Below are 24,465 nucleotides of genomic sequence, written 5' to 3'. Positions count from 1 at the left end.
GGCCTAATAATTCTACCTGAGTTTTCTCCGAGGGTCTCCGTAAGGGGCCTGTGAACACCGGAGTATGCTCCGAGGCTCCCCCTGTGGGGGCTGTTTGTAGACCCAGTTCTACTGAGTCGTGGGGTACCGGAGTTCGCTCTGAGGCCTCTCTGTCGGCTCCCCTCAAAAACAAAACCGGGGTGCGCCCCAAGGCCTTGGCTGGGCTTGTAGTTACCGAACGGATGTTCGAGGCCCGCTCAGATAAGGCTGTTACCGGGCCTGGGTCTGAGGTCCCTCGTACAGAGGCTAATGCTACCAACAGTTCTGAGATGCCGGGCAACGCTTTGTCGGTGAAAGCGGTTGCTCACCGTTCCCGCTTTTGTGGTGACACCAGATCTGTTGAGGGGGCAAAGAAGGAAAGTTCTTCTTTTACCGGCAGTGCCGAGGTCCTTCCTTCGAAGACTTAGTTGTCGGTTGGTATGTCACAAAAACATTCCAGGCCTCATAGTACCGCCTCTGCCGAGGTTCCTTATGTTAAGCCTAAGATTAAGACCCCTGATCCATCGATGAGGACCCCTGTCTCACTTCCTCACGTGCCGCAGTTCCCCTCAGATGAGGACAAAATGGCGCCCGTTCCCACCACGACGGCCATTTTAGGTGCTACCCCTACAACTACGCCATCGGCTTCTGGTGTAGGGCTTGGTCTCTTGGGTGAACCCTAAGGTCCCTTGTGCGCATCTTTACTGGCCGGTTTGCTTGGAACGCCCGGATGCCTCTTCCGCACAATGTTTCGTTGCCCGCGGGGGCGGCTCCTTTGATTTATGTGGATACGGTGTAGGGGCCGGTGTGGCACCCGTCCCTGGATTTGTCCACCTCCTAAGAGGCCTCCTCAGGTCCCGAAACAATCTCCTGAGGATGCCTTTTTCGGTAAATTTCTAGCGCTTATGCGCACTGACCCCATGAGGGAATATTTCAAAGGGCTTTTCAAGGAGATATGTCCACCTGCGCCTCTGGCTCCACCCGTTCCTCCGGTGGTTCCGCCGGCGCCTCCCTTGCCCGTGGTGCCCCCTCCTGCTCTTCCACCTTTGCCTCCATTTCCCCAGTGGACAAGGCAGTGCCTGACACGGCTCAGCAGGATCCTGACCTGTCAGATGACCCTCAAGGCGATCAGGACAACAAGGGCCTTCCCCGCTCTATCAGAGCCTTTCATGACCGGGTACTGGACATGATGAGCTTCTTAGATGTTCTGGTGCCCGAGGCACCCACTCCGCAGGAGGGAGTGCTTTCTGGGGCGTTCACCCTGTCTCCCTTGGAGCGTACCGGCCTGTTCCTGCAGAAGGACGTTCTGGCCGAGGTCCGAAGAGTCTGGGAAAAGCCACACTCAGGACTTTTTGTCAATAAAAAGATTGACACGAGGTACAGGCTGCATTCTTCAGAAGAGGTGGCCCTGTCGTCTTGTCCGCCTCCCTCCTCCACAGTGGTGGCTGCGCCCACTTTGCAGTCCAGGCCTGCAGCATCCTCTTCCACAACGGCTACTCAGGTTCTGGGAAAGGAGGACAAGCTCCTCGACTCCCTCGGGAGGAAAATCTTCACCAACTCGGTCTTGCAGCTCAGGCAGGCCAACGCCGGATTGATATTGGCAGGAGCTAACATGCGGATGTGGAAAGGTCTGTCAGAGTTTGAGGAGCAAATCCCGGTCGAGAAGTTGGAAGACTTCAAAGGAGGCCTTTCCGATGCCAGGGTCTTGGCCCAGGATATCCTGGAGGCTACGGCTCACCACGTAGAAACCTTGGCTTGGGGCCTGATGCTTGGGGTTTATACCTCACGGCAGGCGTGGCTGCATGCCACTAAATTTTCTAAGGTAGTGCAAGACGAGGTGTTGGACCTTCCATTCGATGGTGAGGAGCTTTTTCATTCTACTACTGATGTAGAGCTCACCAAGACCAAGGATAGCACTCAGACGGCTAAATCATTGTCTGGGATTTGAAAGGGACTTTGACCAGAACAGAGACGGTTGTCGCAAAGTCGACCCTCCTCTGGTTTTATGGGCTTCCTCGACCGCAAATCTCGTAGAGTGGATACTCCTGCGGGGAATAACCGCCGTAGACAACACACACGGTTTTTCTCCCGCTCCTCGGCCTCCTCATCCGGTTCAGGTGGCACCGCCACCTATAAACCTGCCAAATGAGGGTTTTCAGCGCTTGCACGAGACCCCGGTGGGAGGACGCATTGCGTCTCATTGGGAGGCGTGGCAGACCATCACAGAAGACAGATGGGTCTTGTCAGTCGCTCGAGCGGGCTTCCGCTTACCTTTACCCCCTACCCCACCCCTCAACCCTCATTTTCAGCTGTCGGGCTCACCCTCCCTCAAGGCCGAAGTTCAGAAACTTCTGGACCCCAGAGCTGTGGAACCCGTTCCCCTTAGGGAGCGCGGGGAGGGCTTATACTCCTGGCTGTTTACGGTGTCCAAACCCAACCAGGCTGGCCTGCGCACCATCCTAGACCTTTCACAGTTCAATCTTTTTCTACCCCAAGAGAAATTCAAGATGATCACGCCCAACCAGATACGCTCCTCCTTACAGGTGGGCGATTAGCTCAGTGTTGTGGATCGTCAGGACGCGTACATGCATATCCTGATTTGGAAACCACACAGGAGAGGGAGAGGAGCACTTCCAGTTTCGAGTGCTTCCTTTTGGCATCAGCTCGGCGCCGCGTGTCTTTACGAAGATTGTCGGTGATTGCGGCCTATCTTCGTCTCGAGGGTATCCATGTGTATCTGCATTTGGACGACTGGCTACAAAACCATTATATTAAAAAAAGACAGTCACAAGGGGGCACGGATGGGGTGGTGTTCAAACACAGGATAGCAGCAGCGGGCAATCTCCAGTCTCTCCTTCAGCTCCTGTTCCATCTTGGGCTGTCAGTGAACTGGCGGAAATCTTCCATGACGGTCTTGCAGGACCTGATTTTCCTGGGTTTTCGCTGGAACACGATCGACTGCAGAGTGTACCTGACCGGGGACAGAATGGCGGATCTGTTAGCCACGTGTCAGATGTTTGCGTAGTCGCAGAGCATGTCGGCCTGGTGGTTCCAGAGGCTTCTGGGCCTCATGGCCTCGTGTGTACTGGCTCTTCCTCTTGCTCATCTCAAAATGAGACGGACCCAGATGGCTCTTCGGAATTCATGGCGTCAGGGAGTGGATCCGGATTCCATGCGGATAATGATTCCGGATTCCATGAGAGTGGACCTGGATTGGTGGTCATCTCTCAGCAATCTGTCTGGGGGTGCGGGGTTTCAGGACCCGGTCCTCACGGTGACGATCATGACGGACTCCTCCCTCCTTGGGTGGGGTGCGACGTTAGATCTTCTTCAGGTCTCGGACCTCTGGTCGCCTCAGGACAAGCTCCTGCACATAAATCATTTGGAGCTTCTGGCGATCTTTCTAGCGCTCAGGGCGTTCAGACCGCTCATTGTCAATAAGGTGGTCTGCATAAGAACGGATAACGTGGTATCAATGTATTACATAAACAAGCAAGGGGGAACAAAGTGCCCCCCCCCCTCGTGGACCTGTCCATCCAGATTTGGGTGTGGGCCGTGCTTCATGATGTCTGGCTGCTTGCAGTGCACATCCTGGGTCAGCTGAATGTCACAGCGGATGCCCTCAGCCGGCGGACAGTGTTCAGCTACGAGTGGGAGTTGAAGGCTGCGGTCCTCTCATGGATTTTCTCGCGTTGGGGCACACCAGAGGTGGACCTCTTTGCCACGGCGGTGAACAAGAAACTTCCTCAGTATGCCTCCAGAGGGGGGCTGGGAGCCTCCTCTCTGGGGGATGCTCTCGAGATTCCAAGGCACAACATGAGAGCTCACGCCTTCCCGCCTCTGCCTCTAGTTCACTGCGCAATTTGGAAGCTGAAGAACTCGGTGAACTGTTCCCTTATACTGATAGCCCTGTGGTGGCCAGCCAGGTTTTGGTTCTCAGAACTTCAACACCTGTCGGTGTATCCGCCTATCAGGTTACCAGTAACTCCCGATCTTCTTCACCAAGGGGAACAATGGATGTGGCACCCCTCCCCATAATCGCTCAGCTTGGCGGCATGTTGCCTGAGTTCAAGTCTTTAGAGCATCTGAGTTTGTCTGCGGATAATATGCGCATTATCCAAGCAGCCAGGAAACCCTCGACCAGATCTTAATACAGGAGTAAATGGCTAAGTTTCTGTTTGGATCCGAGGGTGGCCACGATTGACAAGGTGCTGTCCTTCGTGTCCTCCCTAGAAGAGTCAGGGGTTCATGTTCTGTCATGCAGGACTTATCTCTCAGCAGTTTCCGCTTACCTTTCTACAGACCTGTGTTCTTATTCTCTAACTAACCCAGTGGTGCAGAGGCATTTTGCTGGCTTGACACGCCTCTACCCTCCGGTTCGTAATCCACACCCGCCATGGGACCTAAATGTAGTCCTGACGGCGCTGTGCCATAAACCCTTTGAACCCATGGCTACGGTAGACCTCAAGTACTTGTCTTGGAAAGTGTCCTTTTTGGTCGCCATTACATCAGCAAGGAGTGTGAGTGAGCTCCAGGCATTGTCGGTGGAGCATCCTTTCTTGGTCTTTCACAAGGACAAGGTAGTCCTTCGGACAAACCCGGCTTTTCTACCGAAGGTAGTGACCGAATTCCATCTGAATCAGTCGATCTCCCTTCCGGTCTTTTTTCCGAACCCTGCCTCGGAGGCTGAAAGAATTCTACACTGTCTTGATGTCCGAAGAGCTCTTAAGTCCTATCTGGACAGGACTTCCTAGCTTAGGAGTTCTTCTCAACTTTTTGTGGCCTTCGGTAACCCTCAGGGCAAGCCGGCATCTAAAGCAACTATTTCCAGGTGGATCGCCGCCTGCTTCAGAGTCTTTCACCGTCCAAAGGCTGAAACCTCCTAAGGGTATCCATGCGCACCTGGTGAGGGGCAAGGCAGCTGCGGTTGCTTTTCAGAAATATGTTCCCTGGGAGTCCATCGCTAGGGCAGCTACTTGGGCCTCCCCATCTGCTTTCTGTAAGCATTACTGTCTCGACAGAGCTGACACTCAGTTTGGTCAGGCTGTGCTGAAGAACCTGTTTCAGTAAGGGGTATTTCCATCCACCCGTAGTTCCTGTAAGGAGTGTTTGAGAATATCCCACAAGTATGGAGGAAAGGGGACGGGATGTAGGAGTATTACCAGGTTACTCACCGTAGTGGCCACCTTACTCCTAGTCCATAGTCCCCTTTCCTCCATACGCCCGCCCGCCGTCCCCTCTACTAAGGTTCCTCTGTTACTGTTAATGGGTGTTTGACCCGGCGATAGAAAAGGACTGATGGGCGATGCGCAGGGCGGAGCCAAGGTGGGCGGCGTTACGGCAGCGTGCCGGGCCCCACACAGGAAAGAGAGGAGGGACACATTTTTGAAAAAAATGTGGATGCTTTTTACAAAGTGCTCCGGTCCTGTACCACAGGACGGAGAGATGTCCCACAAGTATGGAGGAAAGGGGACTATGGACTAGGAGTAAGGTGGTCACTACGGTGAGTAACCGGCCAATTCTCCCGCTTGCTCGAGTTGTGAGGTTTGTTATCCCTGTTAGGAATATTCCATGTCCAGGTCCATAGAGGGCCTCTCAGTCTTCAGCTTCTCTTTGTAATTAGATTCTCACCCCTCCGTAGTGTCTTGGGATTCACAGCCCCATGAGGGCTATAGTCCGGGTCAGCCTTTCTTTGCTCATCACTTTTTTCGCCTCCTTGTCGGGCACCTGTATTCTGAGCCCCATGTGGGCTATAGGTTTTCCCAACCTTGTTTTCTTGCTCTAGTTTCTCATCCCGTCATGGAGTATGCAAATTCTAAGCCTGGCGTGGGCTTGAGGCTTTTTCAGCCCGACTGTTTGTCAATTGGTTCACCCCTTTGTTCGGTATGCAAATTCTCAGCTTAGGCTTGTGCTTTGCTGTGGCCTCACCGTCCTCCACCCACTCGGTGTATGAGGCTGTGTACCTTGTTTCCAGTGATGGTACTCATCCGGTGCTGCAATTTATCTGGCCAGTTCGGATCTGTGCTCCTGAGACTGCTCCGGTCAGCGTGGTCTGGTCCCTTTTCGTGTTAAAAACACCCTGGACTGACGATGCTTTGGTGTTGTGTAGATGGGACACTGGACACTGCTTCTGTCTTGGATTTGCTTCCATCTGCTTTGGCAGCTCTGTGACCTCCTGTCTCCCCTGCCTTTGACCATGCAGTAGCATTCTGCGAACTTCCTTAGCTCTCTGCCCACCACGTCAATTGTATGGTTCTTCCTTTAGGCTCCTCCTGCGAAGGAGAGACTCTCCCGCCTGCTGAAGCTGGTGTTTCGAGGGGATTGGGTCCTCCGACATATTCCATATCTATGACAGGTAATGTCCACAGCTGTGCTGCTTCGGAAAATCGTCTGCGTCCTGCGTCGATGACGTCGATGCGCCTTCCCCGATGACCTCCTCCGACGGCCGACGTCACCCGATGTGATAAGTAGGACGCACGACACCCATAGCCTCAGTTCCGTTTTTTCCGCGAACGTGTTCGCTTCGTGAATCTCGGTAAACCTCGACTCTTTGGAGTTTGCTGTTTTCTTCTCGGTTCGTTGAACGTGTTCGGTTTTTTGTGAAGACCTGTTCATGGCGATGTCTACTTCGTCTTCAACCCCGCGTCCGGGCTTCAAGAAATGTGGAGACTGTGGGTCCAAGATGTCGGTCACAGACTCGCACAACGCCCGCCTCTGGTGCCTCGGGGAGGCCCACGATATGGACAACTGTGTCGACAGCCAGTCGCTCACGGCAAGGCCTTGCGGGAACGCAAGAAGCTGTTGGTAGGTCGCCTGTCTAAGCCCCGGAAGTCGAGGTCTACGGGGCTTTTGACGGATGACTCGAGAGGCGACTCTCCGTGTCATCGTCGGAAGTCCAGTGGGTCTCCTTCCAGGAGTCGGTCTCGCCACTCCTCCGCCTCTTCAAGACATTCCCGGAAGCGCCGGCATCAGTCACCTTCCCCGTCCTCTTCTGAGGACTCCGCCTGTCGGCGGGTCGCTTATCCCACCATGCAAGCGACACCGGAGGAATGGGCTTCCTTTGGGAAGCAGATGCTAGCGATTCTTGAATCGCAGGGCACCGGTCCGTCCGCGCCTCCGAGTGGGGTCGGTCGGCACCGGTCGAGAGACACCGCTCGTACGCCATTGGGCTCGGGTGGTCGGCACGGCTCGCGGGAGAGGTCCCGCTCGGACAAGGGTAGCCGTTCTCGCCATGCCCGTTCCAGGTCCCGGTCCTCGACGCGCTCGAGACCGCGTGATCCTGTGCCGTCTTCGGAGAAGACGTCTGTGGCGCCGAGGTAGTCGACGATTTCTCTCGAGGCTCTGCCTCCGAGGGGGTCGTCGACGCTGTCGGCGCCTAGGTCGCCGAGAGACCCGCTTGGAGCTCTGGCTTCGAGGCCTGTGTCGATGCTGGTGGCGCTGCAGCTGACGTCGACGCAGATTTGCTTGACGCTGATTCTCTCGCCGGCGACTCGTTAGGCGCCCTCGACGTCTTTCGAGGCGGTGGTGTCAGCAGTGGGCAAGTCTTTGTCGCGAAAGTACCATCCAGCCAGTAGCGACCCCTGCTACTTGTCCAGGCACCCCACTCCGGAGAGTTTGGTGGTGCAGGCGGCTACGGCCCCGGCAAAGCAGGCGCCGTATCCTACAATCCGTCCGGTTAGGGACGACAAACGTTTTGACAGCTGGGCGAAGAAAGTGTTTTCTTCAGGGGGTATGGCGCTTCAGGCGGTCAAATCCATATGTGCCTTGTCTCGTTTCACACACTCTGTGGAACTGTGTTGCATTAGCGGTTGAACAGATTCCCGAGGGGGGCGAACGGGATGGTTGCCTTGCTATGGTTCAGGATGGCAAGGATGCCATGTGTGAGGCCGTTCAGTCGGGTTTGGACATGGCAGATTGTGTCAGCCGGTCCATGGCGGCGAGCACCGTAATACGCAGGTTTGCGTGGTTGCAGAAGTCTGGGTTTGCTCCTGATGTGCAGTCCTCAACATGCCCTTTGACGGTGAACATCTTTTTGGCAGCAAGGATGACGAGAGCCTTGAGAGGTTGCAGACCTCCAAAGCTGCAGCAAAGTCATTGGGCGCTGCAGTTTGACAACCTCCGCCTTTTCGTCCTAGGGGACAACAATGGAGGGGAGGTTCCTTTCGCTATTACTCGTCCTTCAGTAAAGCGAGAGGAGCTAGCAGTCAGAGGCCATCGTAAGAGTGCCAGAGGTGGAAAACAAGGTACTCGAGGTGCCAAGGCCGCTCGGGCAGTTGCCTCTTTGCCCTCAGGCAACACTGCAGCCGTTTCAGCTCAGTCGTGAGGCCAGGTCCCATGGTTCGCCGGTTGGAGGAAGGCTGGCGCAGCATCTTGTAGAGTTGCGAGCCATTACTTCAGATGTGTGGGTTATGGAGATCATAACCCACGGCTACTGTCTTCCTTTTCGGCAGAGGCCTCACGACAATCCACCTGGGAACCTCTCTTTGAAGAGTCCAGATCCGCTCCTTGCGCAGGAAATTCAAGCCCTGCTGGAGAAAGGTGCCATAGAATGGGGCCTGTAGCGGAGAGGAACAAGGGATGGTATTCCCCTTATTTTTTGATTTCGAAGAAAGTCGGGGGGATTGAGACCCATCATGGACTTGCACGGTTTGAACAAACTCCTCAGGAAGGACAAGTTCAAGATGGTTACTCTTTCTCAAGTCCTCCAGGCCCTTCAACTTCAGGACTGGTTGGTGTCTCTCAACCTCAGGGACGCTTACATCCATGTGCTGATCCATCCCAAGCACAAGAAGTACCTGAGGTTCGCGGTTGGCGACTCGCACTTTCAGTTTTGAGTCCTGCCGTTCGGATTGACCTCCGCCCGAGGGTTTTCACCAAGCACATGGTGGTGGTGGCAGCGCATCTCGGGAAAGGGGGGATTCACGTCTACCCGAACTGGATAATTGGTTGATCAGGGGGAGCTCTCCCGAGCAAGTCCTGGATCATCTGTCCGTCACCTGCCACTCCCTTCACAAGCTTGGCTTCTCCCTCAATTTAAAGAAGTCCCATTTGACACCAACACAGCGGCTCCAGTACATCGGAGCAGTGCTCGACGCATCCCTGGGGCAGTGTTTTCCTCCCCAGGTGAGGGCTCTTCACATTCAGCAGATGGTGCACAAGTTCCAACTTGCCCAGAATCTCCCAGCGTCCGAGTTCTTGAGACTGCTCGGCCTCATGGCATCCTGCATTCTTCTGGTGCCAGAGGCTTGTCTGCGGATGAGATCTTTGCAGTGGGCTCTTAAGCTCCAGTGGTCTGTCCTCCGGCAGGCTGTCGGACCCTGTTCAGGTGCCGCCCTCGGTCGCACAGGACCTTCTGTGGTGGGCCGTCGAAGGCAATCTGATGAACGGGGCCCCATTTTGGCTGCCGTGGCCGGAGGTGACGATCGTGACGGACGCATCCCTCATGGGATGGGGAGCTCATGCCAACGAGTTGACAGTCAGCGGTCGTTGGTCTCCGTCAGAGTCCAGAAGGCTTTTCTGCCGACTGTGAGAGGAAAGAGTGTCCCGATTCTAACGATAACATGGTGGCCATGCACTACCTCAACAAAAGGGGGGGGGGCAGGGTCACTTCCTCTGTGCAGGGAGGCGATGCAGCTCTAATTCTGGGCCATCCAGCAGGAAGTTTCGATCTCGGCTGTTCATCTGGCCGGAGATGACAACGAGACGGCGGACGCTCTGAGCAGGCAGAGCACGATCTCTCACAAGTGGGAGCTGGCTCAGGAGATTCTCCTGGAGATCTTCGCCCTTTGGGGGACCCCTCAAGTGGATCTCTTCGCCTCCAGTGTCAACCGGAAGTGCGAAACTTTCTGCTCGCGGGAATTTCCTCCAAAAGGATCCTTAGGAGACGCGTTCGTGGTGGAGTGGTCATTCCCACTGCTGTACGCGTTTACTCCAGTCCCCGTCATCCCGCAAGTACTGCAGAGGCTATGAAGGTTCGGTTCCCGGATGATCCTCATTGCTCCGGCGTGGGCCCAGAGGCCGTGGTACCCGGACCTTCTCGACTTGTCCATCTGCCCTCCACGTCGTGTTCCCTACCGAGACGATCTGCTCTCACGGGATGCTTGTGGTCTCGTGCAGAAGGGATGTGACCTAGCAGTTCTGGCTGGACTGCCCCTTTTGGGGTGGGGCCAAGCCTGATTTGCATATGGTCTTTCCCCTTCTGTAATGGCTTGGCAGGTGAAGAACGGTGGTCTGGAGGGTTGCCCAGAGCAACGCCAGTGGTTAAGATTCATTCTAAACCTTCCAGCCATCACCTCTTTGTTTTTGCTTTCTCACGGGAGGGGGCTATTGTAACTCGGGGTACAGAAATGAAATGATATGATGCATTTTATTTATAGCGCGCCCATACACAAGTGTTTCGAAGCACAACAAGGCAGGGGAGGGGAACAAGGGGGGAGACAAGACAACGATCTTAACTAGGCCCAGTGACATTGAGATTGTGCAAGTGCAGGGGAGAGGAGAGCAGAAAAGTGCTCAGGGAAGGGGAGGAGGAGCAAGTGCAGGACATAGGATCAAAACATCATGAAACAAGAAGTGCGGCCATCGGGTGGCAGTGCAAGGTTAAGTGCAGCACAGCAAGTGATAGTGCATGTAGGAGGACTGTAGGGTTACAGATACAGCCCCAAGTGCAGGGTTGCCAGGAGGCAGTGCAGGTGTGCAGCTGGGAGGGCAGGGACCTGGGCCCGTTCAGAGGGTAGTCCGGTAACCAGTACAGTATTAGACAGGAGATCAGCAGGGAAGAGTAGGAGAGAAGGCAGAAGCAAAGATGGAACCGCTGATGGTTCTGCTCAAGTTTTAAAGAGACAGGGAGGCTGTTCCAGATGGAAACGCCCGTAGAAGAGAGATCTGTTCCTCAGCTTGTTGCTTGGAAACACATCTGACCCTCAAGGAGTTGGAGGAGGGAAGGGCTCGAGTAGGAAGATCCTTCAGAAGTGAAAGCTGGAGATAAAAATAATGACAAATCAACAACAATTTTAAATATTCAGTAATTTTTTGTTTTCATTATTGGTTAAGCGCAAACCATACCGCTACAGATAGCGTCATGGTGATGAGTTAACAAATCTGAAGATACAATAAACACGACACACGTTACAATACAATTAAAATATATTTGAGACTAAACAAGCATCCAACCTAAGTCAAATACAGGAATCCAGGGACTTTTGTCCATTTACATTTAAATATAGGACTAGAAATCCCACAAGTGCAAGACTTGCGGAGGCAAAGCAAATTGTTTTGGCTTTTGTGTCGTGATGGGATAGTCAATTGCCATTCACAACCCGAGTGGTACTACAGGGCCATAAGACGGCAACTGTTGGAAAATGATGCAAGTACCTAAGCATATAATAGCAGTGCTCATGCACAGTTCAAAATGGTTGGCTTTGCCAATGCTCGTTTTGAAGACTTCAGCTGTGAGGACAAACATACTGCTTATAAATAAAGTGGCTTTATGCATACTTGGTTAAGGCATTTTTTTTACAATAGCAGTACATTTACAGCCACAATTAAGTCATTAACTCCCATAAGGCTACTTTGAAATAGCATTGGCAGGTCCTTCACAGAACAAGGTTTGATGCTGACAAATCTGGATCGGAGATCTCGGGGGGTGGGGGGGATACGTATTCGGGAGTGAGGGGTCAGTTAGTGGGTGGGAACGGCCATAAAAAATAGCCCAATGATGGCCCAATAATCACTCCAGTCACAGAGACAATTAAATGGTTTCTTTTGTGGGGTTGAGAGCCATCTTTCACTCTTTCGTCTGATTTTGACCCTGCTTCCTAACCCAGGCTTTCATAACCCCCAGTTAGTGCTAGTGACTGTTGACCCCTACTGTCTAAAAGACTGGCTTGCTCTCGAGGTTTACCTGAAGGCTGACTATCTTAACTTCCTTAGGGACTTACGATCTGTTCCTACACTATCAAGGTTAGTGCTCCAGGGGAAATCGGGATGGCGCCTTGCCATTACTGTTTTTGATTCTGGCTTTCCTGTCACACTCACTCTCACTTCTCCCAATCTGCACAGTCTCCCCTCTTCAAAGCCTTTACTCTTTCGCCTCTCTCCTGTCCCTCCGATATCTGTTAGTGCTCACCTCCACCCTTCAATGCTACTACTCCCGACTCCATACTACTACTACCTTCTTCCACTACTATCACTCCCCTCCTCCTTTAGAAATGTCCCTATATAGATGTATAGGTTCAGCTGGTGCAACATGTTTAATCTCACGCCCCCTGATATACAGTCCTACCCCGCATTTCTAGGCAGGGAAGACCGACTATTTGATTCACAAAGCTCTAAATGTATTTAAAGGTAGAGTCCCTTTAACTCATGGTGATCTCTAGCTTCATAATATAACAAAAATGGTACCAGGAGAACGAGAGAGACTGAAGAAGGTGGTCAGAAGAATGTAATGCTCAAATCATTATATTCATTTTATTTACATAAAAAACGTAGAAGTATTTTAATTTAATCAATTCTTAAAAATATTTTACTAATCATGCATCCATACATTCACTCTCTAATGCAATATCTAAAAGATATATAGACATACAAAGAAGTTACAAAAACTGATCATTTCATTAATCCACTGCATTTTTGTTATATTACATGGTTCTACCTCAAGGTATCAGTGAAAGTTGAGGCTCCCACTTTGGGTTTGTTGATCTCTAGCTTTATGCCTGTGAGATCACTACAATGTTATAGGTTTGAATTCAGTTGGTCTAATTTTTCCTGGTTACAAGAATATCTCTACTTGTTTACACACAAGAGTTGATTTCAAGTCTCTGCTATGTTTTATACTCTAATAGGTACTAGGCATTTTAAACCTTTCTAATTCTTCTATCTAGACAGGAGAATGTGTTTTACTGATAAGTCTCCCATTTTTCGGCCAGAGCATGTATTGACTGATATGAAATTAATTCAAAGGCACTTGATTTTCTCCATTATCAAAACAAGTAGGGTATTGAAGAAATTGCTAGAACCAAACCACCAACATTTAAAAACAAACATTAGTTTTATTTGGCATCCCTATGTAAGTGTGGGGTTGTTAATGTATTGGCTATCTGTAGGTCATTTAAATGTAGAACATATGACTCAAAACAGGTTTGAATTTGGAAAGTAATGCTCTCAAGGGATTTTTCACTCTCCTCTGAACACACGTATGTAGTCTTTTCAGAATATGTATGTGCAATGAACAAGTGTGGATAACTTTCAATAAGTGTGTGTGTGTGGTGCTTTCAGTTTATCCCTTTCGAGTTTTACTTCAGTTCAACAGGTTTGGGCTGGAGATGTAACCTTCTCCAGTGAAATGCAGAATTTTACAACATCTGTGCCCTGTCACATTACTCATTGGGCTGCTTGTGCAACTTTCTAGATAGACTGCAGGATTTTACCACCTTGCATTATTGTCTACGAATCAAATGAATGCCCTTTGCTAATTTTGGTGTTCACAAACCTATCCTGTATGGCTAGACTCGCCCGGCATGCAAATTGCATATTCTCACATATGGCGATAGTGTGTCACAACAGCACTCTGCCCCGTCTGAATCTGTGTCAGCATGAGCAATGGATACTATGAAGGTTACAGAAGCAATATGCATTCAAATTGCTCTGAACTTGCATTCGGTTTTAAATCTTTAAATCTCGCCTCAATACAAAATGCATTTTCATTTAGAGACATGGCATGTCACTTTCTATTCAATGTAAAAGGGCAGCACAGGCCATTAGATCCAACACGGCATCTAGGTCCTTGTCACTTAACCATTTCCCTGGATTTCCAGCCCCTTTATTCGTGGAATGGTCCCATGGAAAGTACTTTGTGCACTTTGGATTTACATCTGGGGCTTTATTTACCTTTTTAAATGTGGCTTTTCATTTGGGGGAAATCGGCCTGTACCCTTTCTCTGTAGCTGTTGCGCTCAGCAAGGCCATCTCTCTCTCTGCTGGCTGCTTAGAACCCAGGCCTGCTCATCTATCTCAGCAAAGGTATCACTTTCCAGCCTGCCTGCAAACCAATCTCCAAAAGGTTTTAGCACCCCACAGCCATCTCCAGTTGTATCCAGCCAATCTTCAATGTTCATCTCACCAGATTATTTTCCATTATCTTCTCTCTATTCTGTGTGCATGCAGTTATATATCTTTGACTCCTCCTCTGAGCTTGTGACATAGGTGTGACTTCCCCAGTCACATGATTAGCAAAGGGAGGTGTACAACGAAGTCCTACTTATGGAGAGGCATTTCATTTATTTTTAAATACCACTTTGGGTGTCATTGTGCCAGATTAATAATAAAATAAACATTGCTATAATCTGTAGATTAGTGAGCACAATTACATGTGCCTCCTGTCTCTGGGCAATGCATATAAGCAGAAATACTGTATTTTTTAATTTATCTGCCCATTTTTCCATTAGACCCAAGGCAGATTTTAGATTAGTTAAGAGATATCTTCTACCTATCATTTGCAGTTGGCTATACCTTGATTGGACCTAAGGTCACAGATGTGGTTTTGTAATAAATCTGTGATTTAAAATTGCACACATTACTTTCTGTTTGTTTTGCAAGTGTAAAGTTGCTGGCATTGGCCACAATGTCACTGTTGATACATGCCCAGCACCTTCTCTTTCCTGAGATGAAAACATGTCAAAACAAAGTTTCTTTTGCTTGTGCACAGAATTTCAGATTAGTCCTGTTTTTCACGAATGGATTTTATGAAGCAGTCTTAAATTATATATTTGACAGGTGCATTTTGAAGATGATCTTTTAAGCCAGCCATTTGGTAATGTTTAGAAGTTGGGCTCACAGAACCGATTTTGACACTATAGATTTCAATAGCTCTGTGATGTCTCTTGTGATCTGCATTCCAGTATTTGGGGGCTTGTCCTTAGAAAGGTACATTTTCAAACAGTTTCTAGTTGCCCCCGAAGAGCAACAGGAATATGTCCAGACCTGTTCTGTGTTAGAGTTTCAAATAATAGACATTGTGATTCTAAGTGTAGTGCATGCAATGGGGGATAAAATGGGACTTCCAAGGACAGTTTACATTATTTTTCATAGCATGGAACACATGCAAAATACGATCGTTTTAAAATAAAATGACATTATACAGCTGGATTTTCCTTCTACACTGAAAATCCAGGAATATAGCATTTATTATTCAATCTTTGACTCACATTTGTTAATGTTTTTCAATGTTCTATCAGCTGCTGAGTTCTTTTGGGCATAGTTCTTGTTTGATTCCCAGCCTTGCCTTTAGCACTGATGGGCCAGTGGCTTTAGATGTGCAATCCAATATGAAGCATACTTTTGCAAATAGCACCTAGCCTGCTCTTTCAGAAAGGCTTTTCTCAGTTTTTTATTTATGATACCTGGTAGAGATTATGGAACCGGTGAGGTTGTAGGCTGGAGTTGGCTAGGGTTTCTGATTCTGTCCTCATGGGGTGTCGCTTGTGTCCTATTAGACCTAGCATCGTCTCTCTTGTTATGGTAGGAGTTTCCCTTGGTCGGTGCTGGATGTTTCAGTGTCATCCTAGATTCTGTGATCCTGTTATTTGCGTTTCCCGTTTGAGTGTTTTGTTTTTTTCAATTTGAATCTGTGTTGTTGAAGAGCCAGGTTTTTACTAGTTTTCTCAATTTTAGGTGGTCTTTGGTTTTTCTAATTTCTTTTGAGATGTTGCAGGTTTTTGCAGCTAAGTGGGAGAAGGAAGAGCCTCCTTGTTTTTTCTTAAGGTATAGTTTTTGTTCCAGGCGGATTTAGTTGCTTGATCTGAGGAGTCTCGTTGGCTTGTAGATTGTTATTTTCTTTTGTAGGAATTCAGCTCCCTGTCCGCTGATTGCCCTGTGTTATGCACATTGTTTTGAAGGTGATGCGATGTTTGACTGGGAGCCAATGCAGTGTTCTTAGTGCTGGAGTGATGTGGTCTCTTCTGTATTGTTTGAGGAGGAGTCTGGCCTGCTCTATTTTGGATGTATTGTAGCTTCTTCAGGAGGTATTCTGGCATCATGAGAGGTTTGCCACAATGTGGTGGACAACATCACTGCCGTCACTATTGAAGAGACATGCACCGTTTCCTGTCACCCACATTACTACAAAAGCACAGTTTTGTCACCTGCATGACAAAAGAAGCGAGTGCCGCAAGTGTCGGCTAGAATGCGGATAGTATGGAAATTGCAGGAGCAATGAGGAGCTCAAGGTTATGTAGAACTACGGCAAAACTACGGCGCAAAGAGCCATATGGCAGGGAAAAGCATTGCAGGCCTCTTAAATATATAAAAATTAGAAACATTTATATTTTCAACTTTTTACGTCGTCTACACCATGGAACCTAGCCAAATTTCTGGTTTCTAGCATGTTGGGAAGTATGCTGAACACTTCGAACAGATACACACACATCTCCATAAATTTCTCTATTATATATTGAGATTTTAGATGAAGGCCGAATACTCTAGTCTAGGGTAATACTCTTGTATGTTACAAGTGCGCTTCACATGGCATGGACCGGACATATGGTTTACACACGACCCCCTGGCATCCCCATCCGAGTAGTAATTGGGGTGGAACACTCAAACATCCACACAGGGAACAATCAAACAGATCCCATTCGACCAGTGCAGTCCTCTGCATCCTCAAGCAAGCAGGACAAATTCACCAAACACAAGTCACAGCAGCCTATCTATTTTTTACAAGTGAAAGGACTAAGGCGTACGTGGAAAGTTTTAGTAAAGCCCCAGGCAGTGACTCAACCAGTAGAGCATACACACTCCCTCAGAGTTGAGCATTTTGTTGATTTTCAATGTACTGGGTCTCACAAATTATTGCTAATATGCAGGGGGCTACTGATGGCCTTTTCTGGCTTTTGTATTTTACCAGGCTTTGAATGCACAGATACATAGAAGGGGGAATCGATTACTCAAGGCACAGGGGATGGGTCATTGCAAAGGGGGTGGGGGGGAATAACATCCCCAGAAACAGTGCATGTCTTTTTGAATGTTGTTGCTATGAAAAATCCTAACACTAATACCGGATTTTCTGTGTAAGGTATGAGGCAGCCACTACCATCCTATTTGACACTCTTACCCACCTCACCACCTTTTTATGCAATGTATTTCCTTGGAAAGGGGATGGGAATGGGAGGAACATGTTCTTAAGTCCTACAATTAGTAGTGTATTGTTCTTTTGTGATGTGTTTGGCTTAAACCGGTCTTGTTTTATGCTTGCAGGTACTTATTTGCGCTGCAGGTGAAGCAAGATCTGGTCCAAGGAAAACTAACCAGTAATGATACCAGTGCTGCCCTGCTAATCTCCCACATTGTGCAATGTAAGTATGTTTAAAGAATGTTGAACAAATGCACCATATTTAGGTTTTTGAATAGCACAAGCATACCTCCAGAGGCAGTTTCAGGATGGTTGTTAGTGGCAGAGTAACATGAAACAAGCATTGGCAATGGCAAAAGTTTGGGCTTTTGTGAAGGCATGGGAAAGACACTTGGTAGACACTGCTGTAGTGGTATCAACTAGTTATTGATGGTAGCAGGTGCAAAATGGTGCGAATACCTCGGCATCTAATAGCAGTGCCTGGGAAATGCCTAATACTTATACACAAGCCAAAAATGTTGGCTTTGCCAATACATGTTTTAACAGGGCTTCAGGGAAGTTCATGGATAGTGCTTATGCATCGAGTGCCTGAAGGCAGACCTGGTCAAGACATCCAGTAGTTTGTTCACAACTACAATTAAGTAATTGACTCTCAGAAGACTGGTTTGTGGAAACACCGGCTGGCACTTGGAGTGCAATGTTTGATGGTAAGGCTTGAATAAACCATGCTCAAAGAGTTCCCATGAGGAGGTGTTATGGACAGGGAGGGGCAGGAACTGGGTGGATATGGCCCTAGGATTTGGCATGGCAATGGGCAGTCAACGAGTGGGTAAATAACCAAACGCCACCAGCAAGCTTTGTGTCCCTCTTCATATGTCATTTCTCCCAATCTGTACTTTAAAGCAATAGTTTAGGCTATTGGGTGTTGCTAAAGCATTTGAACTATTTTCTTCCCCTCAGTACCAACCTGTATAGTCCGCAATCATGGTGAAATTGCATTTATGGGCTTGAGAATGTCACAGTTCAATACAGTTAGGTTGAAAGCGCGCTCCTTCAAGTCCCCAAAAATGTTAAAGGTGACGGGGCAAAACAGCTTCGATTTTCCATCTGATGGGGTAGCGGGACCATATTCTTTGAAAGTCTGAGCAGTGCCTGTTGAGATTGTAGACCAGCATTTCCAACCCCAAGAGTGCTCACATACTGGAACACACTTGTCACGGGCTAAGCTTCTTTTATCCTGCATATTGCCTTAATGTCAAACAAAGCCACCAAAAGAAGTCCTAAGAGAGAAGCAACCTGTGGGGCCCATGCAGTGTTGACATCTTGGTTGTTGGGGAATACAAAATCATCCCAGCCAGAACACAGTTTAGGTTAATGTCCGGGATAGATCTATTTCTCTGTGCTAACTTCCTTAGTCCTGCTCAATCTTTGGGCCAAATATTTAGACGGGTAAGCAAATACAGCCTCTGTTTCTTTAAATCAGTAGATTCCTATTTGGGATGGCACACAGACACTTCCTACACCCTGAGGTGAACTAGGACACTATGGACATTGATATATCACTGGCACATTTAGAGCAAAACTGAGGCTGGTGTCAAAAAGGAAAAGATGAGGGAATAAAACAATGGTCAACAAATATTCATATTCTTAAGCAGTTAAGTACTTTTGAACCCCCCCCCCCCCCCATGCAAAGTAAATTAATCCTTTCCCAGCTACACAAGTTATCTAATGTATGAGATTTGTTGAGGGATAGTTAAAGCACAAGAGGTTAGAGTCTTTCATGGAGCCATGACAGCCAATGTTAATTGAGCAAAAGTCTAGGTGAGCTGAAGCACTTTCTGCAGGTAAGTTAAAAAGTCTTGCACAATGTTTTAGAAGTCTTTGTAGAAAAGGAAATCACTGTTGGACCACAAGCTGGGAGGCTTCCGAGGGGCAAAGCTGCAAGCAACTCTGCAAAAGGCAACCAAGACAAGTCTCAACTGAGAGCTAGCAAGGCTACACTACGAGGCAAGTACCCCTTAGTTTACAATAGCTTAGGTCTGAAGAAATTGGTTCCAGCTGGCTTCTGTTCCAGTTGTAGTATGGCAGATCCTGTTGTTCCTGATCCTCAGTCGCGGGGACAAGAGGGAGGGAGGTCGTCTTCTGCACTATGGTTGTAAGGTTGGCGACAGCAATGGGCAAACTTCAGATCAGCTGCACTTTGCGGTTTCAGCTTCTCGCGAGTAGCACCACAGCGTTTCTCGTATACCTTATGGACTTTCCTCACATCTGGGGTCCAGCATTCGGTTGAGGTGGCTCAGGCTTGGTCAGTCCTGCTTCATGGGAGTCGGGAGGATCTTCCTGGAGCTTGCGTCTGACCTAAAGATGGCACACTCAATTCTGGTGTTCCTCTCCCTGGCAATAGATTACTGCAGCGGAAGTAACGCCAGCTTTGAAAGGATGTCTAAATGAGTTCGTCTTGGGGTTAATGGGACCCACAGACCCAAGGGGAAGAGTCGTCCTTCACAGGGCTTCTCTAGTCGAGGCAAATTCGGAGTTTCAGCACTGCAGCAAGGCTTCACCATGCAAACCAGTGGTCCAGGAGTTGCAGCAGGCATCTCTTCCAAGTTCTTCTTCGGATTCCTTCGTTCAGTGGTTGACTGCCTTCCAAGCAAAAGACCTCGCCTCTTATGCAGGTTTCTCCATTCATTTGCAGCTTAGCTGTCACTCACACAGCAGGGTGGCTGTCCTCCAAGGACAGCCAGTCAGCCAATCACCTTTGGGTGTATTCCTGTAACAAAGGGGATTAAGCACAGGGAGTTTTGGGCACCTTCCTCAATTCCTGCCCTGCCAGACACGCTGCAGCCAGTGGCGGGATTCACTAGTGAAGCCCGCCTAAAACAAATTGAACAAAGGGACCAAACCTGGTTTGGCGGGTAGAGTAAATCTCAAGAAGGACCTTTTCAAGAAGAAATGGCGAAAAAAGGGTCATTTTGACAAAATGGGCACCCATGGGAGCTTTACTGTAGCTGCAATTGCTGCCCGCCGTAGAAACACTCCATGGTAGTAAAAAGTAAACCACTGCCATCAGCCATTAATTGTAGAAAGGGTAACATAAAAATGTTACATGAGAAACTAGACAAAGGGGATACTAAGTAACCCCTCAAGCTCCCTATTGTATTATTATTAATTTTATTTATTTATATACTTATAGTGCTCCGAAAGCCCGCAGACATCAGGGGGCGTCAACAAACAAACAGAAAACAAACAATGCACAATTACAGTTAATTTGCTTATTTCACGCACCAATAGACGCAGGGCACGCATACAATACAAGCACCATAAATACAAGTCATTTTACCGATAACACAAAACTCAATCGGCAAGGGTGTGTCAACTTCCTGAGAGTAGTAGGAAGCAACAACGCAGGAAGAAAATTTTAACTAGAACACAATTGAGCCTAAGGAAAGGAAAGACGTTTGGGGGATAGTCCTTTAGATGGAGTACATCAGTGAATCAAATTACAATTGGATGCCCCTCTGGGCAAGTATGTGCATAGTTTAAGAAAGCAGTTAAGGAACTGGCCCCACAACCCACTAGGACACAGTCACTATTTGGTTGCGAGTGCCAATCTCTTAAATCCAGCCTGCAGAGAATCTTCAGATCGGCTAATCTTACCACACCTGGCCCAGTTCTGTCTAAACCATGCTAAAACCTTATTACGCAAGGCCTCTCTGGACTCTGGGCCTTCAACTTTACGAATGTTGGAAATAAGAAAGTTCATATGGTCCATAATGAACTCATGTGTATTCTTGTCCTGAATTTTAGGCATTTGTGGCTTTCTACGGAGCAGATTCTGCTGGGATTCCATCTTGGGCAGAGCCTTTACCGCTGTAAGAGGTATAAAAACTTTTTGACCCAACTTCAAGGCAGGCACCGGTGGGGAGGGAGGTGAATTCTGTGTGATGCCTGTAGTGTCCACCTTGAAGAGTTCAGCCCTTTCATTGGAATCCATAGTTGGCCTAATGTTCCCCAGTGGCCCACTACTACATCAGTTTGTGAGGCTTGATCTAACAGCTCCCTTTTTATTTTGGCTTGGCAGGCATTGTCCACTGAGACCCAACGACTAAGCCATAAGGCCCATCTGTTTGTGAAGCAGTATTAACTCTGGGTGGAAAAAATCAGACATCCAGTTATTCAGTGTGTCCACCAATAGTCCCAGATCGAAGGGGCTGGTACAAAGGATTAACTCTTTAACAATACTGGCCATAAGGGATGGCCATTGAGAGGGAGCCCTAGGCTCTGATTGAAGCGGAGGGGGCCGAGCCCCTCCTTGCAGAGTCACGACAGATGGTAGAAAGTGATCCATGTGCCTACCTGTGTTTTTCTCGCACCCTTGAAGAAAAGAGGACGTAAGATAGTGTGTGCTGGGTCTAGAAAAGCTACGAATGCAAGTAAAGTCAATTTCACTTCACTGCTCTTTGAAACAGTAGTTTAACCAAGAGCAGGTACTTAAACCTTTGGAAAATCGGAACGACTCCCCTGTGCCACTGCACGGAAGGTGCTGTGTGTCACAATGTAAAAAGATGATGACTATGTAGTTTGTCAGACTCCAAAACCAAAAGAAACAGTGTTCAAATGAAAGAAATACATGAGCAAATGGGAAAAATGTCTCTCTCCCCAGGATGAAAATTAAGTCATAAAGTCCAGCAAAAGAGCTGGGGGTCTCCAAGGTAGAAGGGAATTGGCACATTTCTGAGAATTCTCCCCAACACTTAACATCCTTTTAGTCAACACAATTCCCCTGTGTCCTTCATGTGCTAACCCCATCACTTGTCTCCTCAGCAGTGTAGGCACCACCATTGTATTACCTTTGCACAGCAATCCCTCGTCTGACATGCCCAGTTCCTTTTTCTCCTGCAGAAGGCTTCCACATCCCTCTTCACTTCTTCAGACTCGAGCTGGCCCCTCTCCTTGGCTCTCCTCCACCTCCTTGACTGTAGCGCTTTTATGATGATTTGGATGGCCACGTCTCCTCCTGCTACTTGCGTCGGATTTCCATGCCATTATGTGTAAGCACGTAGATTTGTCCAATCGCGCTGTGCAAATCAGTCTCAGATGGCTTACCAGTTAGAACTCCCAGATGGACGACAGGGGGGAACACTATGTCGTCTGTGTACCCCAAATATTGATTCTACGTGCTTACACATTACAGCACGGACAACCAATCTGGGACCATGCATCAATTCCCCCCGTCCTGATGAAGCCCTACCAAACATGTAGCCCACAGAATAGGTTCCAGGCCGAAACACGGATGTGTCGACTTTTAAACTGCACAGTGTCCGGTATATAGAGCGGACACTCAATGTTTTGGTGTTAAACCTGTATGAAATCTTTTCCTGTATTCATTTTTTAGTCCAGATAAATTGTCTTTGAAAAACTCTTTATTTTTTTTGTACCTATTATCACGATCGCTATTCAGTACAGTGTATTTTTTTTTTTAAACTTTATTTTAAGTATTTTCCGTATACAACAGAAAGAAAGAACAAACCATGCACCAACAGGGTGCTCATTAAACAATATCTCTCATACCCATCCCTTCCGAGTCACCCACCCCTTGTGTCTCTCGTTTACTGTGCAGATGCCTTGTTGACCCTTTGTTCGATGCTTTCACTCCTGAGTATTCTTCTCTTGAGGACCATTCATCCCGGTCTGTCCCAATTGAGAGTTCGGGGTTTCTGAGTCTAAGGATTCTGTACTGTTTATCAGGTATGACACGTGTGGACCCCATATATCCGGGGGGCGCGCATGTAGTGGAAGCGTTCTAAAGAATTCTGTGTCCATGTCTTGGCAATATATGATGTCTTTTTCCCAGTCTTCGATCTTGGGGAGCGGGCCTTTGCCCCATGTCATTGCTACTCTTCTCCGGGCCAGAACCATGAGGAGTGCTGTCAATCTGCGTGATGCTGGTTGCATGTGTCTGGTAAGTCCCAGGAGGGCGCCTAGGGGGAGCAGGGTTATCTGCTCTCCCACAATTTTGGAAGTTTTCTGAATGACGGCGGACCAGAAGCGGTACATGCCTGGGCAACTCCATGCCAGGTGGAAGAAATCTGCGTTATCGGATGAGCATCTTTCGCATTGGGCCGAAGTTTCTGGGTGGTGGGTCTTTTTTTTGGCTGGTGTATAATACGTTTGGTAAATAAAGTTAAAGTGGATCAATTTATATCTCGTATTTAATGCGATTTTTTTGGGTTTGTCGGAGGATGTATGTCCAGTCCTCCGTGGGTATTGGCTCCAGAATGGCTGTTTCCCACTTCCTTTGGGCTCGGGGGTTGGGCCTTCGAGTGTCTTGTGTAAGAGATCTGTACAATGTTGACACCAGTCTTCCCTCTCCCTGAGCTTGAATCGCCCTGTGTAGCAGGGTCCACGTGGGAGGCTGCTGAGGGAACGTGGGAATACCTCCTGTAGGGTGTGGCGTAGTCTAAAATAGAGGAATGCATCTAGGGAGGAGTTAGCTCCTCTGTCTCTGGCCATTTGTAGGGTTAGAAAGGTGCCCTCCGGGAACAGATCGCCCAGAGATTTAAGGTTCAATTTGTCAATCCATATGAGAAACACTTTCATTTGTGAGGGGTATTCCGGGGATGAATTTAATGGGAAGCAGGGGGGGAATACCATATGGTTATGCCATATTCTTTGGCCATCTTTTTCCAGATAGCATATGTGGATAGAACTGTGTTTAGTGTCTTGTGTGGGTCGGGGAGATTACTAATAATGACCGCACTAAGCAGGTCCGGGGACACTAGAGCTCTTTCCACTTGCACATGCGGACGGATGTAGTGAGCCGAGTACCAATGACTCAGAAATTGTGCCTGGGCTGCCCAATAGTATTTTTCAACGTCCGGGAGAGCCAGGCCTCCCTTCGCTGTTGGCAACGTTAGGGTGTTGTAGGCCACTCGTGCCGTTTCCCGGCCCAGAGTAGTTCTAAAATCAAACTCTTGACTTTTTGAAAGTAGGATTTGGGTACGAGTAGTGGGATGTTCGTAAAGAGGTAGAGCAATTTGGGGAGGATAACCATTTTCGTCAGGGAGGTCCTGCCCCAGAGCGTCAGCGGAAGAGACTTCCATCTCTGGACACGTTCTTGTATAGAATGTAACACTGTTTGGTAGTTATCTCTAAATACCTTGTGATGATTGCGGGACATGTAGATGCCCAGGTAGCCCACTTTGGACTTTTCCCATTTGAACCCATGATCATCCCCCTGAATTCTGTCGTGTGAGGGGTTAAAGGAAACACTACTGATTTAGAGTGATTTGTTTTAAGGCCTGACATTCTCCCGAATTTTA

At 48.5% G+C, this 24,465-nt stretch overlaps 1 protein-coding gene across 9 annotated transcripts in view; it reads left to right on the top strand.

Annotated features, from left to right (window-relative positions):
- Positions 1 to 24,465, top strand: part of FARP1 (FERM, ARH/RhoGEF and pleckstrin domain protein 1) — a 1,178,254-nt gene that overhangs the window by 601,252 nt on the left and 552,537 nt on the right. For all 9 annotated transcript variants that reach the window (XM_069640745.1, XM_069640749.1, XM_069640747.1 and 6 more), the window contains exon 6: positions 17,269 to 17,366. In XM_069640745.1, coding sequence (XP_069496846.1) covers positions 17,269 to 17,366 — 98 coding nt within the window. The remainder of the gene's footprint in view (positions 1 to 17,268; positions 17,367 to 24,465) is intronic.

Source organism: Ambystoma mexicanum, chromosome 7q (assembly GCF_040938575.1).
Source record: "Ambystoma mexicanum isolate Mex_15411 chromosome 7q, UKY_AmexF1_1, whole genome shotgun sequence".
Lineage (NCBI taxonomy): Eukaryota > Metazoa > Chordata > Amphibia > Caudata > Ambystomatidae > Ambystoma > Ambystoma mexicanum.
Note: the sequence above shows the minus strand (reverse complement) of the source record. Positions and strands in the feature narration are given on the sequence as shown.